Source organism: Metopolophium dirhodum, chromosome 2 (assembly GCF_019925205.1).
Source record: "Metopolophium dirhodum isolate CAU chromosome 2, ASM1992520v1, whole genome shotgun sequence".
Lineage (NCBI taxonomy): Eukaryota > Metazoa > Arthropoda > Insecta > Hemiptera > Aphididae > Metopolophium > Metopolophium dirhodum.
Window position 1 is genome coordinate 14,050,042 of NC_083561.1, and position 22,222 is coordinate 14,072,263.

The following is a 22,222-nucleotide window of genomic DNA, read 5'->3' on the forward strand; positions in this document are numbered from 1 at the left end:
TTGTTATAAATATACTAGAAGTACGTTTATATTCAAATTCTTGAGATGTTTTGTATAATACCTAAGGAGTGCTCTGTGGCGATACAAACTTCGATTTTACAAATGAGAACTCCCACTTTTTAATATAAGTCTTATTTTGGGGATAATTTTTTTGTTCATTTTGAAGTTACCTAATTCAAAATTCGAACGATTGTATTTCAATTATTAAAACGCTTATACAAAGGATAATACAATTTTAAAAAAAATTGTTTTACAAAAATATTGAATAGATGCATACTAATTCTAGTGTATATTAATCCATAATATATTAATTACTAGAATGTTCAAATCATCATAGCCCCCATATCTTCCAAGGATCTATTATCCTTAGTACACAATGTTAAATAACTCAATATTAATTATATAGAATTTTAATTTTTATATGTCAACATTTACAGAAAAACAAATAAATAATTAATATAAGAAGAGGGGATCTTTTTTGAAAAACAGAAGATTGTAACTCCACGGGACGTTCATTGAGTGGAACGAAAATTCCCAAAAATTTGAAAATATGGTTCTTGAGTATATTTAAAAATTTGGAAAATCAGACTTTGAATACCTAACTGTATTATTGAAGAAAGGGGTGAGCATGGTTGGGGGATGAATTACCCTGTATATTATACGAACTTGCACAGGAAAAGAGTAACGACGCCGCCTGGGCGGTGAAAACCATCGGTGGCGTATATCGTCGTACACCTACCCGTAATACAATAATATACAAACTACACAGTAGAGGTGGCGCGGCGGACAGTTGGATTTCATTATGTCTAAAAGGCCGAATTATGAACAATAATCCTAATAATACTCTGGAACCTGTAATAACGGTCGGCCGTGTCTAGGCGGCTTTTGGCCGCCACGTGAAAAATACTGACAATGATAAAACGTTTTAATCAATTCTAGTACCGCGCGCGCAGTCTGTTTTTCGGTCGCCTCTTATCGCTCCTGCCCGTAATGTGATTAATGGCTTCGAATACCCCCGCGCGAAGTTCTTTACGGATATATAGTACGCCGTATGACTTTCTTCTTATTTTCTTCTATTATTTTCGCAGTGCCTACGACTCACCCCACCGCACCGACCACCCACCACCGATCCCTCACGCCCGTCGTCGTGTTTATATAATATTATTATACGCACCAATCCAAGCACAACGCCCAGCCGAATATAATCCGTGCCAAAGTCGCCGCAAAGCTCCTTAACCGCGTGCTCTTCGTGTCTGTGTTCTATTATTGTAATAAGACATATTGTAGATTAGAATTAAACGCATTTGTATTCCGACGGTTCTCGAATAATATGTATATTATAATAATATATACATAGTAATATAAAGGTATACATATCATGGAGGTTACAATATCTACGTGTACAAGTGTACAACGATAATACAGGTACATTATTATTACATGACCGTTCTTCAAATATGGCACACTTTAGATAATATGAATAGTTCATAATATGGTTGTTACTTGTTATAATAATAATACATTTATATTATATTATCACATTATGTGATATTTTTTAGATTCATAGTGGAACGATGGATGTATTGATTTTACAATGATGTGTGTTTTTTTTTTTTTTTTTGTGTCTGTTATCACCTTTTAGGACAGTAAAAGTGCTTGGATTTTCTTCAACAGTAACTTTTTTGATAAGAAAGTGAATCTAGTTGGTACTTTGGGGGGTCAAAGGTACAAATTTTTCCAGTAGTTTTTAAAAGCGACGTGAAAAACAAAAGAAAAATTAAGGAAAAACGGGAATTTTTACGCAAAATCTGTTTTCGAGAAAATCGATTTTGGTTTTTGGTGTAACTCTAAAACAAATGACCGTAGATACATGAAATTTTGACTGAATGTTTATAATTGCATTTCCTATACACCATAATATTTTCCAAATATTCTGACATATTTTGAGCTGTTTACGGACATTGTCAATTTCCATTTTTTTTAGTTTTTTTTTCTATAAATATCAATAAAATTTTATCTGTTGTAAAAAAGATTGAAAATTTAATAGAAGGCTCCTAACAATAACTGTTTCAAAGACAGATGAAAAAAATTAAAAATCCTTAGTCACAGTTTTTATTTATAAGCATTTTAAGTTCAAATATTGACAAAATACGGAAAAATCACGAAAATTAGCAAATTATTTTGAGTTGAGAATTCATAAAAATTTTTCTTTTTAAATCTAAGATTTGAAAATGTAATAAAAGATTATCCATAAGTATGTCTACCTTTATCAAAAAAATTTAATTTTTATGAGCGTTTAAAATTCATATTTTTACAACATTTGATATTCACTCGATTTCTCGTGTAACAATTTTCTTATTTTGTTGTAATTAAAAAACGTATGACTGTAGATACTTTAAAATTTCACTGAATGTTTATATTAGCATTTTCTATACACGATAAAATTTTGAAAATAATTTGACACTTTTTGAGCTGTTTACGGACATTGTCTGTTTTAAATTTTTTTATTTTTTTTTTCTATAAATATCATTAAAATTTTATTTGTAGGGTATAAAAGCGTGAAAATTTAACGCAAGGCTCCTGATATATTATTACAATAGCAGTTGAAAAATATTGAAAATATATAGGCACAATTTTTTTTTATAAGCATTTAAAGTTCAAATTTTGACAAAATTTATCAAATTTAAAATGTAATAATTATTTTGTAGTTAAAAATGTATAAAATGTTAAACTTTTGTAGCTAAGGATCAACAATTAAAAACAAGGTTCCACGTAAATAGGTTATTATATTATATAAATTACTTTATTCACAATAATATCATCAAATATACTTGGTAATATCATAGGCTGACGGACCGTTTTCGGTCAGAATCGTTTTTCTTATACAATGATATTATATCATTGAATTCAAATTAATTAACACCATCCATTACAGTGACCCACTTGTAACATACTGTACAGCAGAGCGACATCCACTTACCCACCTTTTTATTTTTTTTTTTAATTGATCTTTAAGCACAGCGACTATGGCCATTAGCTTATTGTGAGGGTTTGTAACGGTAGGGTTTTTAAACGTGTGTGTTGTGTTTGGCAGAATTTCTAATGGGGCACCCGTAGGTTTCTGCCATGTCCCGGGTGGGGGATGGCGGCACTTGTTCTCCGGACACCGTGACTTGGCCAAAGAAAAATGCCACCCGCGGCCGAGGTATCGAATCAGCGTCGGCTGCGTCGCAGCCGACGCCTTAGCCCGCTCGCCCACTCCGTCCCCCCAGTATGTGATATTATTATCATCGTTATTCATAATATTATATTATTGTACTATTGTATATACTTGCATTTAATTGAATATATTTTTTTGACATGGATAACTTGGCACAGAGTTCTTCAACGACTGCACTCAATTCCATTTTAATTGTTCATTAATAATTAACTATATATATATTCATATTTTTGCTGTACAAATAGAGTACTAGATTTTATTGTATATATTATATTCTATTATTTATTCTCAATGTCATTGAATTTCGCATTGTACCTATGTCCTCAGACATTATATAATATTATTAACTAGGTATAAATAGCAGTCACTTCAATTTTATCTAAATTCACATTTGTAACATCATACAAAAAATATTGTATCTACAACTATTGAAATCCAAAATGTATATATTATACAATTTATTAAATCAACAGACCGATTATATTATATGTATACGTCTTCGAATCGTTCGCCTGCTTTTGGCAACTTTATAATGATTTTGTACGGATATGTTACTTAGTAGAGTACTTTCTACACTTTACTACTAATACTACAATACTACTATACTGGGTTTAGCATTTACATATTTTTTCAAACAATTCCAAGCAATGTAGTAGAGTAGGGTAAAGGTTTGTCTTACGAAATAACAACAAAGCTAAATTATACATTTTCTTTATTCTTATTATATTGTAAGTATTTACACGTCTGTTCTTGACTTAAGTTTCCAATTTTATATTGCTTGACATGTCTCTAAATTGTTTTTAACTTTTGAATTTATATGTTTGCCATATATTTTATGAATTTACCATTTTTTTATGTAATTTTTCTGTTAGATAATATTATGTGAAAAACTGTAAATAAAATTTGATTTTTCATGTTTATCAATTTTCACTGCTCGAGTAATTTACGTAGTTTTTTCGATATGTTTTTAATACCAAACCGCTTATCATGTTTTCCAGTCGACTTCTTATCTGTATTAATTTTGTCGATATGTTTTTTGTTGACACTATAATCATAAAATATTCTGTTTTAGGTATATTTTCTATTCCCGAAATATAATCTATTTTAAGTTTTTTTAGTTGACGCTTCAGTTAACAATCGTCAGTCAATCGTTTTTTAACGATTTTTAAACCATATTTTACAACACTTATAATTGGCTATTTAAGGCCGCAATAATAATATTAAATCGCACATTTTTTAAAGCTTATCCCTGCAGGGCATAAGTATAAATTAAATATTTGTATTATATACCTACGGTTTAAGTACTTATAACCCATTATGGCACGATGTATACAACATTTATCGACATCGCCCATTCAATACCCCTACGAATGTACCTGTATATCACTACAAGTTCTGCGAACTGGTAGATACCAATATGGATTTTCTTGTGAGTTTGATCGTAGACAATTTTCTGTGGTTGTCATTTGAGTTATTGATCAGCTCGCGCGTATACTTTGCCCGTCACATGATTTCTCGTACATTAAGAACATCATTTATAATATATTATACCGCACTCGCACAAATGGATGTAGGTAGTAATACTGTATTATACATCTAGAATTTTTCAATTGAATTTTACCTTATACGATTTATTGTACATTATTCTTGCCAGTAATACACATCCGATGTCAAATAATAAATTATTATCGTCATTTTTACGATGGAAACTAATCCACATATTTTAGGAGTGCATATACACACACACACACACACACACACACACTTATATATATTTATTGCATGATACAACGACGTTTGTATGCTGGGATATATTTATATGCGGCGCACAATAGTACAATACAAAATAAAACGAATCGTTATAAATAACATCCAATATTTTGTACTTACAATTTATTTTTAATAGAAATAATTTAAAAATGTTTATAATATAATATCTGTATAATATTATTATGATGAGTGAATAACTGATGTGAACTGTCAAACATTTATAATGGTATTACAGTAGGTATATTAAACTAGCATTAACATATTAGTATTTTGTAATATTTATAATTTTTGATTTCCTCTGTACTTAAACTATAATCATTGAACCGTTGTAGTCAGTCGATTGTTTGTAGATAGTAGAGATAGAAAATATACACTTTGAGTTTCTTATTCAGATTTTAAAAATCAAATGAAAATTTATAACATTTTTAGACGACAATTTTTACAATAATTGCATTACTTTTCATTTTTAAATTGTTTGGTGGGTAATTTAGAAATAACTAACTATTAATGAATATAATTGAAATAAATTAGGTACCTTTCGTGGTTTGAAACTTGCACCACAAGTTTTCATTCTTACATTTTAATCACTTTAAAGTAAAGTTTAATAGACAATTTGGAAAAACAGTTTAAGAGAATAAAAAATTCAGGATTTAAAGAACCCAGGGTAATTTTTAATCAAAACATTGCACGTATCAATCCACTTAATCTTTGGATTTCAATACTATTTCAAAGGTTAGAGCTTTTTAAGTACATTGAATATAATCTCATAGCGTATATTATCTGTTTTATATAAATTAAAATGATACATTTACTTTAGTTGGTTTTTGTGCGAAACACATATTTTTTGTTTGTGTGCACTTGCACGTTAATAAATTATTATTTATTTACAATTATTTTACACAAACATCACATGAAAACGACTTTTCTTTCCCACGTGGATTATTTTGTAGGTCTCGTTTTAATGGTTATATAATGCTATTAAATATTTACATTTTGCTAATATTACATTAACTTCCACTTTATAACATTGGAATATAGGTACATCTACCTATATATATTGAAATAGGTAAAACAAGTTGAAATTCATACGGTTATTAAGTTAAGCCACCATTATTAATTAGTTTCAATAAATAATTGAAATAATATAATACGTAGGGCTGGCTGAAAAATTCGATAGGTCACGAGAGAGAGGAGTATGAATGTATGATAACCACAACAGCGACCTTTTTAATTCTTGTCGACAGTTCAATAAAAATAATAACCATTATTGTTGCACGCACGTTGGGTGGTTTGAAATAATCAACATCATAATATTATATAAGTGACAAACATAGAAGAACCTCTGTATTTGAATTCGATAACAAATTAAAACAGTAATTTATTAAGTAAGTAGTATTTACTAATAACTATCGACATTTTTGATAACATACTATTTAGTTATTCTATATTGCTACGAGCTTACGGAGAGTGCCATAAACCAATATAAAAAAAATTATCCAGAAATTTATCTAGATAAAAAAAAAATGTTTTTCTTCTTTATCTAGATAAATAAATAATTTAGTTATCTTTATATTTATCTCGGCTCAACAAATTATGGGTTAGATGGCCACATGAGCATATTTGACCGTCATCAGTCATTAAATTAGATTATACGTCATATTATTATTATTTATTCTGCTAACATCGGATTTATCCGAAATCTATATAGTTCTATTTGAAATTTTTCTCTGGCCCTTGCAGTTGAAAGAGCTAAAATGTAATATTTCCAAATATTGTATAATGGTTTTCTTTGATGGAAACTTTTGAAAACTGTAGAAAATATTAGTAGAATTCTTATTTTAACTAAATGAATTATTCAAAATATTCATTATTTGATTAAAAAAACAATTGCATTACTAATTTTTTATTTCTAGAATATTAAAAACAACTGTCACTCTCTGGAAATCTTCGTCGCAGACTCGTAAGAAAACCGTGTCAGATTTTTCGATTTAATTCTCTTCAACCTTTAAATCCCAAGCTAATTGTTCCTAATGGGGTGGTTCTTATATTTGTTTAACCTCCGTGTTTTTTCACTTCTATTATCACATATACTTATTATACATACATCTGAATGAATTGTATAATAATACTTACTATTATTACAGTACGTACATACAATTATGATCCATAGCTAAAATTGAAAAAAATCCAAGTGTTTCTGTTAGGTATTATTTATTTTTGACTTAGTATAATTCACCTATTTATATTTTGTGTATTTTAATTTAATTTTACTCGTAAAATTCGAAAGCGATTTATTACTTTTTTACATTTAAAAAATGATACCAAAAAAAAAATTGTTTATACACTGATTTACGACTTTTGGTCTCCGATATTAAAAAATGAAATATCCACTCCGAATAATTGTGTACGGGAGACGTTCCGTATATTACTTGCAAATTCGACCCCGAATAAAGCGACGAATTTGTCACGACCGTCGAGTAAATAAACACGCATCCAACGCTCGCAGACGAATCGGGTTGGGGATTTTCCTGGGATGGGGTGGGAGGGGAAGATATGATATTTTAAGTTCGTGTAAGTATAACTTATATATATGTGTATATTGATCAACGGATAATAACATTATGCCCTATCATGCCCCGTCGACATTGGCCTTGTTTTCTCTATACTTACACATTTTATTTTTTATTTTTACCACATACATTGTAACATTTTTCTTCTAAATCAAACCGTGGACGTTCGAAATATAATTGTCTGTTTCGGATACACACACGCATGTATATATATATATATAGCCCATTATCGTTGACTAATAAAATAACTAAGGGTCAACAGACATATTGGACTCGATTTATATGCTTCGTGTGTACGTAAAACAAGTGTAGGATAGTATCGTTGGAAGGTTTTATGCTGTTCGCCATCAATAACAACCTGATCCTTGAACCAAGATAATTCTGTACTGTAATATATCGTATGTATTTCTCTCAAATTTCACAGATACAACTTACCAATATGCAACGATACGTCGTGATAAACTCTTATTATTATTATTATTATTATTATTATTATTATATCATTGTTGTTGGTATACACGTAAACCAAAAAAAAATATTACACAATTAACATTAATTATTTAGATTTGATAAAACTCGGTAAATGGTAATATTTGTGAAGTATTATATAAAAATAAAATATAAAAACGGCTGAGCGAAAAATAGAATGGAATTAAAATTGTTCGTATACGGTATACATAGGGAGGTTAGCTAATGTTAACCTATCGTATTTTGTTTTTAAACCAAACGAAAAACAAAAGTTTTGGTCACATACTCACATGGCTCTTATGTTTTTTACTAAGGGTTAATTAAAGCATACAGCGTAGTGCAGTGTATTTTATTTATGTAGTTAAAAAATTAACTTTTTGATAAAACGCTGAAAAGGGTCGTTAGTATCCATTACACTTAAAAGTTGCAGCTGTCAAATGCCCGTTTAAATGCAATATTATTTCGGAACAAATGAATAATTAACAAACAAACATTTTCAATCGCCATGTTTTTAGTGAAGAGCTCTCATTATATTAGTATACCCAATACCTATATTTTACTATTACAGTTGATTGTTAATTTAAAATTTGATCCCCGAAAATTATTACGTAATAAATAAACAATTGACTATGTAAGTAGGTATGTGTATGATTGACTTAGTTTGACAGACTCATCGGACATCTAGATACATGTAGGAATATGTACTTTTTATTTAATTATGGCGCCATTATAGGATACTATATGTGTTAATGTTAATATTCAGACGTATCTTATATATTTCAACATGTATTCTACGTTTGGATTAGTTTCATATTTTTTCAAAATTAACTAGTTAGGTACTTATTGTTTTTCGGATTGAATAGCATTTAGTTTTGATTTTTAATAACAATAAATCTTAATCTACATTATTATTAGGTACTTAATTATACAATCTGTTTAAAAATTAAAATGACCATCATTTGAGAAGTACGATTGTCTTAAAATGTAGATGAGGACGTGAAGTAATAATATACGAAAATCTTTTGCAAAGTGCACTCTCATGATAAGCTGATCCCAACTTGGATCTGTAGAACATTACCATCGATAAAATGTCGAAAATATATAGAAGATAACTAGACACAGTATGTTATATGATAAAGCGTCAAGTCATTGCAAATATAGGTTAGGTTATAAGGTATTATATACGCAGACGATGTGATAGTTCTTGAGGCAGAAAATAGTTACGTACTCTGTTACTCAGCAGACAAGCGGAATCAGTAGACGAAAGCAGAGAACTGAAATTCTAGTCACAATCGATCTTACAAACTTCTCCGACAAATTCCTCAAAACGGGTAATTTTCGAGCAGTAAAATAACTGAATAAACCGAGGTAAATTCTTCGGGACAGGAGTACAATAGAATTTCATAAAATAATCATATACGATTCAAATATGTTATTTTTTCTATTTTTACTAGGTACATTATAAGTAAATGCATTTCGCATATCGTACAAAATACGGCACGGTACAAGTCCATAAATGATCAAAACTAATAAAATGTGCTACCCAAAAATATAAATTCCCTTAAATAAATGCTCATACGATTGCCTTGAAAAAATTTACGATTACCATTATTAATATTATTATTATTATTATGCTTCTTTTTATTCTTTTTAGGTGGATATCTCAACATTTTTTCATGTTGAAAAATTAAAACATATTTTTATAAATAATACGTGTTATTGAAAATTATATAATTTTATGATTTTTTTTACATATTTAAGCCGTAAATACCAATCGCAGTTTCATATTTATTGTTTTTTATTCTTCTAAAAAGTGTTTTATTTCGGGACTTTGGTCATATAGCACCTAAAAATGCGTCTTCCAACAGGATGTGCAAGCTCATACTCATACTCATACCCCCGCGTGCACGGTTGTGGGTACAGCACTATGCCAGTACGAAGCACTAAGTATCTCACACGACATTATGATAATATTACCTTACAATAATACAATCTCGATACAACTCGAAATATTATAATATTTACACTGTGCATATATATTGTTATTGTTATAATCCATTCGTGTCTGTTTCGTCCAGGGTACGAAATGTCTAGAATAATCTGTCAAAACCGGGACACGAGCGTTGAAGTGGATGCTGATCTATGCCCGGGCGAGAGGCCAACCGGCAGCGATTTATCCGTGGAGTGTAACAGCCAACCGTGCCCTCCCAAGTAAGTGAACGCCAGTATAAGCACATGCATATATATATATATATTCGGCTTGGAACATATTTAATATACATTATGTATAGATACTATTATTTTACACACATCTGCACATTGTACACTATGTATAGTATATAAATATAATAATAAAACTGTTCATAGAACACGTACGATTAATATATATCATAAATTATGTAAGTATATTATACACACGCATAACATTATGTGTATATGTATGAACATAGATGCGTGCAGGATGATGGTGAGGTGCCACTGTTTTATTCAGACGCCGCCGCCGCCGACACGTTTCGTGCATTAAATATGCAGCCTCCGGAAAAGCTGTGTTGCTCGGCGTGTGGATTTTCGTCGCGATTTTCTCGGGTCGGGTCCGACGAGGTCGGGGGTTCGTGGGCGGGGAGGGACGAATGACGGTAGGAGGGAGAGGCCCGAGTCACGAGCTTAGAACACGTTGAAAGATTAAACGGCGTGTAGTGTCGCAAAAATGCTTTATCGCTAAGCTGAGCATAATAACCACGCCATATGGGATCCGTGTGGGATTTTTTTTATTTATTTTCTCTTTTTTACCGACAGCCGTCATGGCACGACTTAAGCTTTGCCAATCCCCTTGTACATGTCATCTGCACAGAATCAACAACGTGTGTATGACACATTTTTGTCGTTCAGTTTTAACGTATTCGCGTATGCCACGAAAGTAGTAGGTACCTACTGCAGTTCGTCAGTGTGTGGGACCCGACGACAAAAGGCGTTTGAAGGGGGAATGTGACTGAGAGTGACTGGAATAAGAACAATCGACAAATCGTACGAAAACCAATTGATAATAATTAGTTTAATTCGTGTTTTCTTCGGACCGCAATATATAATTTGTAGACGCGATATATCTTACAATATTATTTTGAACCACGTAAGTTCAAGTTTCATATAAGTTATAACCACTATTATTATAACGAGACATTGATCGAAAAAAAGGTAGATACAAAATTCATCAGAATATTCACAGCGAAAGTATAATAATATTGTTCATTGTTAAATATTCAAAACCATAATATTATTATTATTGATATTACGTATTTGTAAATAAAACAATTATTTACTTTCAACTTTTTTCACGTTACATTTTTTTTATCGTCTGGCTTTCACTTTTTTATTAAAACATTTTGTTTTTTGAGTGAGTTCTGCATTAAAAATTACTATTCATACGATGTTTACTTATGAAGTCTATTATTATACCTACAAAAAATAAGTAGGTACCTATATATTATAAATAAGTTTCCATATATAAGTCAACGCCTTACAGTTCCTTTTCTATAGTAACTTGTACGAAGACGCAGCAAATATATTAAATTTAATTACCGATATCACACATTGTACTATTGTTAAATTCAATGGTCAAGTATTGTTGTATATTGAATAAAGATGACAATATTTAGTCTTATTTAAAATAATAGACATTAAACATAATATAGTAAGTGCGGTTGTCCGTTCCGTTTTTTATTATTTATTTAAAACGTGAATTGTAAATCAGTAGAAAAAGTTCTAAAGAAATCATCAAAGTCAGAAAAAAAAGTAACTCAACGGATGAAACTTGAAACAGTATTATGACGGAAAATAAAAATACCATTTACCTTTCAAGATTGAGCAGGTTTTTTTAAGGAATTATTTAAAGTTATAACGAATGTATAGGCACTCAATTATTTACGTGTTTTCTCGTCTCGATTGGAATAATATATTTAGATTTCCAATGATATAAATAATATTTTTAAATTAACGTAATGGAATAATTTATAATATACATAAAAAGTCAAATAAAATACAGGGTGCGGCAGAGCCAACTGGTGAGCTTTGAAGGGCTGTTATACTCGAGCATGACGAAACCTCTATGTACACCTGTCCAGACCAAAATTACGACTAAAAATGGCATAATTATGTGATTCAAAATAGGCCACGAACAACGGCCTCATCTTATCTCGGACTAATGACCCCATTAAATTCGTAAGTTGGCTCTGCGGCGCCTCTGCCACACCCTGAAATCGCACCTGTGAGATTGTCTACAACAATGTATTGATGCTGACGGCCGCCATCTTGAAGAGATCATTTTAAAAACGAGATTTCCTATTAATTTAATACAACGAACTGTTTTTCTTTAAGTTATACTGATCGTTATTTACAGCCCTTCAAAACTCGTTAGTTGGCTCTTCCACACTCTGTATATTATGATTTGTAATTATCTTTAAATCACAGCAAAATTTTAAAACATATTTTAGTTTAAATAATATGTTTTAGTCGTTGTATAAAACAAAACATCATATTGTGGACCAAATTCCGAACAAAACAATTTAATTATCACATTTTTTATATCAATTAATTAATATAACAACATTTTTAATTTGAGTGTTAATTTCCCATGGTCTCTTGTTTGTAGTATTGTTTACTTTAATTGACCTATCTTTATTAAAATAAATTGAAAATATAATGTAAGTTAGGACCTCAGCTGCCAAGGTTGTAAATTATCAATAGCAAAAATTTAAAAAAAAATCAACAATGATAATTAATAGAATTTTTGGTTTCAATTTATCCGAAACATTTATCCGATTTTGAACTTTTTTTCAATAACAACCATAAATTAAAGAATTTGTTACATGTAGATATTTTGAACATTTCCGTATAATATTCTTTACAATGTATTTAGTGGCGGGTTTTTATTTAAATATAAATAAAATAATTTTAAAAAATAAATAATGAGTGATACTTATTGGATTTTCCAACTATGATTATTAGTTTTCTTTTTATGTTTCGACTATTATACAACAATTTTTGACTAATCCAGGCTAGATAAAGAATATTATAGTAGTTATAGATTTTAAAAGGTGTATAAATAGTAAACTAAGACAAATTGGCAATATACCGGTGACGAATGTGTGGTGATAGTGTTCAACGTATCATTTCGTTTGGAACAGAGGTAAGAGGCGTCAAAGAGTGACTAATGACTAAAAATTCAAACATACCTAATAGTAATGATTATCTAACGTTAATAACCTTTAAATATGAGATAGCTTATGAAAATCTATACCTACAAATCATTTGTTTATCTATGAAATGTGGTTGTAGGGGAAGAGGAATGTGGAATCGCTGTCTGGTTTGATACCGGTTAGGTTAGGTTAGTTTAGGTTAGGTTAGTTAGGTTACTCGACACGTTTTGCGCATCGTAATATAATAGGCCGTGGACCCATATAATAAAGTTATGAGTAACCACCCCATATATTCATATATTTATGATTATGTTTGACTGTAAGTTTTAAAGGCTTTGGTGCATTGCGGGAAAGTTTGTGGTGTGACGGTTTAGTTTTAACAACGGTGCACATGTTTAGATATGTTTTCAATTTTAAAAAATCTTCTAGGTTTGATGCCAACCGAATAAACTTGACATAGTAGATACTTGTGATTTGTGATTTGATGAACAATATGTATTATATTGTGTTCTATTACTATTTGTCCGAATGACTAACTTTCTTTATCATATAGCCGAATAAATTAAATGAATTGCGATACTTTTAAAAAAAAATCCAAGTACCTATACAGTATCGCTGAACGGGTTACAAATGTATATGATTAATGACCTCAGATTATTTTTAATTCGACTTAATATAAACCTAATAGGTCATTCGTAAAGCTTACCTTCATTTTTTGCTTTAATAATAAATTTATCTGATCATACGAATTTTTAAAATTATACACAAAGTCTGTCATTTAAAAAACTTAGATTTTTATACCATTTAAAGTGTTTCTTGTGTCGATATAAACTACTTTTTAAAATAAGAATCACTTTTTTTTCAGCGCTTGGTGTGGTATATGTAAATTAACCGTGGTATATATTTCGAGACATAATATTATAGGTAACAGTTTTAAATTTAAATAAATCAATATATTCACCTACTTTAGATTAATAAATTGAAGTTAAAATCATAGAAAAAAGTTAAGTTATAAGTTTTGGTAATAGGTAAGTATTGATTAAAATAAATAACTGGAGTTCCCGTGAAAATCTAGTTAAAAAGCGGAAAGCAGAAAAAGTATAAACCAAGGTAGGTATTTTGTATTTTATCTATCGATTAGCCTATTTCCGCCCGTAACATTTCCGACTAAAATTAAGAGGAAATTCTATAGCGGAAAACGTTTTGTATTACGAACGCCAACGTTTGAAACGTTGAAAAGGTTGTAATTCGTAAACGCGTGGTGCGGTATGTTAATTAACCGTGGTATATTATATTTTAAGACATACCATAAGATTAAGTAAAATCAATATAGGTACTTTTGAGTGATAAACTTAAGTCAAAATCATAGAAAAGTAAGTAAAGTTAAGTATTGATTCTAATAAATAACTAGATTGCCCGTGAGACTCGCGTTAAAAAGCGTAAAAGTATAAACAAACTCAACCACGGTCCACGGCTATTGGAACTGAACAGTATCAAAACGCTGGATCATAGCATTTGCAAATTTTACTTCATTGTGTAACAAACAGTCCGAATTTCTCTGTTATCAAACGTTACCAACGTTTACCGCTATAGAATTTCCTTTAAGTATTCACTTCTGACGTGCGTACTGACACACACGAATTTTTATTTATATGTTATTTTATACCTATAATCTATTTACACTGAGCAACTACTGGTGTTCAAATCTTAAAAATATATATTATTTAATAAAACAAATGTGTAGAATATAAATTCGTATCTCCAACACAAAAACAAATATTAAATAAAATAACAACGGTATCACCACCAGTGCGGCAGTGCTGAACAAACAGTTTATACATTCACTTGTGTGACATGAAGTATTATTCATACGCTTTTGCGTTGAATTTTTTTATTCAAAATACATTTTTTAAAGTTTTTGAATAAAAATTAAAGAATTTCTATTTACAAATTATTATATATATCGTAACAAGCATACAAGTCATAATATAACAATATAATTATATTAGCATATAATGTACGATTGGTGCGTATTACCATTTATTCAAAGTCAAATATAATCTACGTCAACTCTGTTTACGAACAAATCACATGACACGAGGTCTTACTAATAGCTACAAAAAAATTAATATAATAATATTAATTTAATAATAAAATACTAGATATATTAATATAATATATTTCACTTATTATATTATAATATAATTATAATCGTATTATGACAGTCTATTAAAAAATAAAGTTTAAATCTTGATAAAAGTTACAATTTATGGTAGCTTTACTATGGATTTAGTATCAACGTATAATAAATCAATTGATTCTGAGTTATTTAGGACTTCAAAATTAATAAATAAAAATATTTGAATTTTTTCGAAGTAATTTTCGAAATTTTCAACATGAACTGAACCAATAAATCGTTTGTACATATACGAAATATTTGTAGAAAACAATTTTAATCTCTTTTCGTTACTTTGAGTCCGTTCACAAAATAACGATTTTTCGTCGTTCACAGCTTTTATGACATGAGAGTCTAGCAGCATTATAATTTATAATTGTCCTCATTTTAATAATCACTATGAAAGCTATAATATAGAGTATTGTTGGATCACGGTAAATTGAATCTCAGTAATTTTAAGTAAATGTAATTTCCTAACCAATTCCCTTTATACTTGGTTTACATTTAATCGAAATATTTCAAAAGCAATAATATTATAATAGATAACTACATTTTAGTATTACTTACATCAATTTCCTAGTTTAGTCTAATAGATTTTCGACTGCAGTAATAGACAATAAGAATATTCATATCATCAATAGTACCTACCACCTAAACACCGTCGATTGAATATTAAACAGAATTAATTCATTGATTATAATTAATATTTTATATAGTATAAATACAAAAAAAATTGTACAAATACTATTTTTTGATTAAATATCATAATTTACATAAAAAAAAGAAACTCACATCACACACACACACACACACATTATTGTAAAATATATTAGACATTTCTCAGAAATTATAAATAATACACATAAAAAAATATTATATTTTATATCATATTAAACATAGATATGAATTCGAGTTCATATAATTGGAATTTTAAAACAATATAGGATGTCATAAATATAATCATTAGCACAGTCGACTCTTAAATATTTCATGTAACCACTTTATTACGTCATTATTTATAATTACTAATTATTTACAAGATAATATTTCAATATTTGAATGAAGAAACGTTTAATTTAATTTTAATTAAATATTAAAACTAACCTGAAAATTATCGAAAATAGTCGAAACGAAAATTAGCAAATCTATAGTAGGGATAAAATATTATGTAAATTGATTAAAAAAATCAAATGCCCCCAGTCACCTACGAGTACGAGTACTGCGGCCACGTATTTTTTTAAGGGATATGTGGGTAGGTGTACTTATTCTATATACTGCGTATGTTAGATTAGAAATTCGGAGTTCATTAAAATTCAACACAATTAATAATATTATAGTTACAATTAAATATTTCATAGGTGAGTTTTAATTATTAAATGTCGTGTCAGTGTAACACGTTTTTTTGGTTTTTTCGGTGCAACTGGGTTGAGTAGTTTAAAATGTAAAACTTAATATAATATAAAAATATAATTATTATCTATCATCGTAATAATATTATACTTAGGTAATTAATATTTAATAGTAAATAGTGTAAGTGGTAAATAGTTAGTAAAAAATTCAAATCATAGTAAAAATGTTCTTATCTTTCACCCTCTAGACTTGTTAAATTTATAAAAAAAAACCTCAAGGCCAACTTGAATTATATTTTATTTTGAATAATGAATAGGCTGTATTATTATTATTAATTTTCATCAAAATAAAAATAGTATTTACTTAATATTCTACTTTAATTGGCATATATGTTTACATAATATTTAAGTAACATTGTTGAAACAGATGATTATTTACATAGTTAATTATTTAACCGCATTGTATACATACAATTTTAAAAGAAATATAGTTACAACATTAGATATACTAAATTAACAAGTTTCAATTTTAATATTTCTTATAACTAACCTTACTATATTATTGTTTAAAAGTGCGTATTTTAAACTATCATTTAAATATTAATTTAATTCTATATCGTATAATTAATACCAAGCAACCACAGTGGTTTACTGGTATCCCACATACAGAGGTATAATATATTATGTTCTTAACCTGTTAACATCAAGCGATATAACGTAAACCATAAAATCTGCGTTTAGTGCAAACTTTTGAAATTTACATTTTTAGTCAAAATAAAACACTCAAAATCTCTTGAATATTTTTTGTTTGCCTACAAATATCTATAATAATATTATATTAACTATAATAATTATTGGCACGTGAAGTACAAAAGTATAGTAATTATTGTACAACTCAACTTTGTACTATCATAATATTGTTTTGTTATAATTTGATTAAATACCTACCTGATAATAGATTTATATTGATACATGTTTTAATGCCTAGTTTTGTATTTGTAATGATGCGATTAAAATATTTAAATTGTTAAACCACATATAAAATGATTATATTTTATAACCACACGCAAAATTTTAGTGCTCGAATAATATATAGAATTAACAGTGTTGATATGATAAAAAACAAAACCACTAGGTACACAAATATACATTATTATTTATTAGTTATTACATATTATTAAACATTTTTGCACTTTTTAGACGATTCAGAATAATCCAAAATGTGTACTGTTTATTATGTTCTTAGTCAAGAATCCAACCAATCCTCGTTCAATTTATTTGAGCATTATACTATATATTATACCATTGCTATTCATTATAGTTAAATTGTGCTGTTATACTTGTTAACATTTATGGTGATAAATGCGACACGGTAATGTCGTCTACACAAAAGTTCTTGTAAAATGAGGGTTTAATATTATTATATTCAACCGATTTTAACGACGCTTATCTACAACCAATTCAATTTCAATATATGAACTATTTTATTTGTCATATTATTATACTCATATTTAACAAACCTTCAGTTGTTTTTGTTTTTAATCGTTAAACAATTATTTTGTACATAATATTTTTCAAAAAGACAATAACATATAGAAACGATATTTTTAGTGTAAGAGGATGAAAAAATATGATTTTTTTCAAACTTTAACTATAATTATAATATATTGTGTATTAGGTTTAAAAGACGAGTCAACAATTTAAATAACTATGGGGGTAGGTACCTACTTCAACAATCGAAAGATTGAAAATAAAATATATATTTTTACAATATTATTATTTTTTTGTGTATAAGAATTTATACTTTTTCATTCGACAAAAACTTTTTTGCCGACTTTCATATATTCCATTTCTTGTATCATATTCAGCCGTATCTTCCGTCGTAAACGTTACATACTTCATTATGGTCGTTACGACATCGATAAATTATTACTCTTATATACGTATCTCAACATAACCATTAGACGTTTTATAAGCTTCCTTTTAGAAGACGATTTAAGTAGTATACGTATAGTAGGTACCATTATTATTCGATGAAATATAAATGGTTTTTAAACGAATATATACGGCTGTTTCGTTAATCATATATCTATGTTGCCCGGGTAAAAAACGATGGATTTGATAATTCAAAATTTGAAATGCCCAATAAAAATATTAACGGTCTAGTTAATATGAATATTATATTACTTATAGAATGTAGCTTAGGTACTTCATGTAAAATAAACAGTTTTCGACATTTTACTAAATTTTTATTGAGATAACAGACCTAGGTACCTAAAAATATAATAATAATATCACAACTGTGAATGGATTTGCTAAGTACAATTTAATTCCATAGTTTTATCTAATAACCAGATGCATAATAATTTTCGAAAATTTGTTAGTTAAAAAATACGACAATATCAAACACTGTGAAATCATTTCACAATTTATTCTTTTATAAATTCATAATTACATTTCATACTTTAATAATGACTCAATACGGCGTTATAGAAGTACTGTATACTTATTATGTTATTATGTTATCCATACGAATATATATAAAAAAAAAATTGTTTGTTTGTTGGGGGGCAATTGGTCTCTACTCAACCGTATTAAAAAAATAATGTTTCCATTATAAAGCTACACTGTCCCAAAAATGTATAGACTATATTATTTTTATCTCGATAAGTTGCCCTTAATTTATTTATTGCAAATTTGAGAATTTATTATAGAAACAATAGAAATAAATATAATAAATAATAATACCTATATTTTTGTTTATTATAGGGTTGCTATTGCCTATTGGTTACAAAAAATAAAATAGTTATTATGATTGAATATAATTTTAGACCTGTATTTTATACTTGGTCAAAATCATAAAAAAGAGTGTGACTACTAACCAATAACCACTTTTATGACTATGTTAAAAATCTTTTATCTAAATCCACGGGAATTTGTCACGGCAAATTTTGAACATCACTACGCCGGGTATTAAATAACGAATTTATCAGAAATTTTAAATCAAATAGTTAGAATTTAACGGATAACGAAGTGTCTGGGATCAGCTAGTTATAAATATATAGACATTAAAAGTATAATAAAATGGAAAAAATTGAATATTTCAATCCCTTTAGGTCAACGAAAAAAAGAAATACCAACTAATTAAAAATGTTAATTATAATATTATGTATATCTGGATGGTGCTTGTCGAAAGATTTTAGATTATAATTATTATTGGTTTGAAAATAAACTTCTTACATCTCAAAATAAACAATTAAAAAGTTTTTCTTTACAAATTTAACAGAAACTTATTTTACTATTGTATTTATTAAAATATACGTCAGTTATTCACGATCGAAACAACAAAATCAATTGATTTGACGAAAGCAAAAAAAAAACAAATTCATATTTTTACATTTGCAACTGTCATAAACTTAGCATATACATAATTATATATATGAATAAATATAGATATAATATTATGTACTTGAGAGGTATGGGTATTCATATTAAATTATAGTGCAATATGATATTTTTAGTTTAATATATTTAAAGTGTATATTATTATTATGACGCAAGTGTTCAGTTACATACGATTGATGATAAGGATTGATTCAATGTACTAAATTTTCATTACTAAATTGCAGTGACAATTAATACAATTTTAATTGAAAAGTACGTAGTAGTACGTTGCAGGTAATATAAAACAATAGAAAATAGAAGCATATGAAAGCAAATCTCCTATTGTGTGCTTTTTACTATGTAATATGTATACAATTATGGTATAGTGTAGATAGGAAAATTGTTTTGCTAATGTAACTGGAAATCATTATTTAAAATCAGAAAATGCAAGTAATAATATTCTTTAAAGTCATTTTTAAGCATACATAATATTCTTACTAAAGTTGTAAAAAGTTTCTGCAGGAATAGTAATTTGTAGTATTATACACTTAATGATATGAAAGCAATTTTTTTCCTTATAATATATATATATATATATATGTTAAACTTATACTTATATTCTTGTTCTATTCAAATCATAATACCTCTTTTTATATTAAAAAAAATGTAGTTTAGTTATCATTGAGGATATATAAGTAGTATTATTGGTTAGTTATTATTAAAAAAACGTATATAATACACAATATTATGTATAATTAAAAGCAGTACACAGATAAAAAATAGGACATCAGAACAGTAAAAGAAACAAAAAATAGAGTAGTATTAGGACTAGAATATGTTACCTCAAATCATACAAATAAATCTGTTTGGAACTCGTTTCTACCAACACTTATTTTTGAATATCAATTCTAGCACATCAAATTAACATGAGGTTATTAAAGTTTGTTTAATTTGTTTTAATAATAAAAATTAATCATAATATTTTTAGAGCACAATAGCCTTTCAATACATCTATAACAAATAATCTATAGACATTAGACAAATTATTAGTATACTGAACAGTGTACAATGATATTTTTAATTTTAAACAAATCTTTGTTATACACACATTTTGTTTATACGGTGTGTAATAAACCTATAAAATGAACTTATATACGCAAAAAACAAATATTATTTTTATGTAACTTAATAATTATAATATGCAATTTTTGAAAAAAATTCAAAATAAATTTTTTTTTTTTTTTTTATAACACCTGTTTATATCGGTTATCTGTTATAAATTAAGATAAAAACGTGTTATTCATTTATTATTAGGTACATCATAAAATCATAGGTATACTATTTATAACTACCTACATAATTATTAAAATATTTTCCTTATTACTTCTTCATTATAATTGGCGACAACTTTGAACACTCTGAAGAAAATTATAAAACTGCATTTGGGAAAACAATTTTAGAAAATAATTTATGTATACAGGACACAGGTACAACTACAGGTACAAATAATATTTTTCATCTTTATTCTTTAATTTTAGATTCTTAGTGAAGCAATGAACGTATTGATTTTACATTGATGTGTGTTTATTTTTATTTATTTTTTTTTGTGCCTGTCATTACCTTTTAGGACAGTAAAAATGCTTGGATTTTCTTCAACAGTAACTTTTCTGATAGGAAAGTGAATCTAGTTGGTACTTTGGGGGTCAAAAATAAATATTTCCCAGTAGTTTTAAAAAGCGACGTGAAAAACAAAAGAAAAATTAAGGAAAAACGGGAATTTTTACGCAAAATCTGTTTTTGAGAAAATCGTTTTTGGTTTTTGGTGTAACTCTAGAACAAATGACCTACTTACCTACTTACCAAATGTACTTACATGATATTTTGACTGAATGTTTATATTAGCATTATCTATACACCATAAAATTTTCCAAATATTTTGACTTATTTTGAGCTTTTTACGGACATTTTCCGTTTCAATTTTTTTTTAAATTTTTTTTTCTATAAATATCAATAAAATTTTTTTTGTTGGTTAAAAAAGCTTGAATTTAAAAGAAGGTAGATGAAAAAAATAAAAATCCATAGTCACAATTTTT

General features: G+C 27.9%; 1 protein-coding gene across 6 annotated transcripts in view; it reads left to right on the forward strand.

The window, feature by feature from the left end:
* LOC132939579 (ADAMTS-like protein 1) overlaps positions 1 to 22,222 on the forward strand; it is a 204,014-nt gene that overhangs the window by 108,085 nt on the left and 73,707 nt on the right. For all 6 annotated transcript variants that reach the window (XM_061006828.1, XM_061006830.1, XM_061006832.1 and 3 more), the window contains exon 7: positions 10,107 to 10,239. In XM_061006828.1, the coding sequence (XP_060862811.1) occupies positions 10,107 to 10,239 (133 nt within the window). The remainder of the gene's footprint in view (positions 1 to 10,106; positions 10,240 to 22,222) is intronic.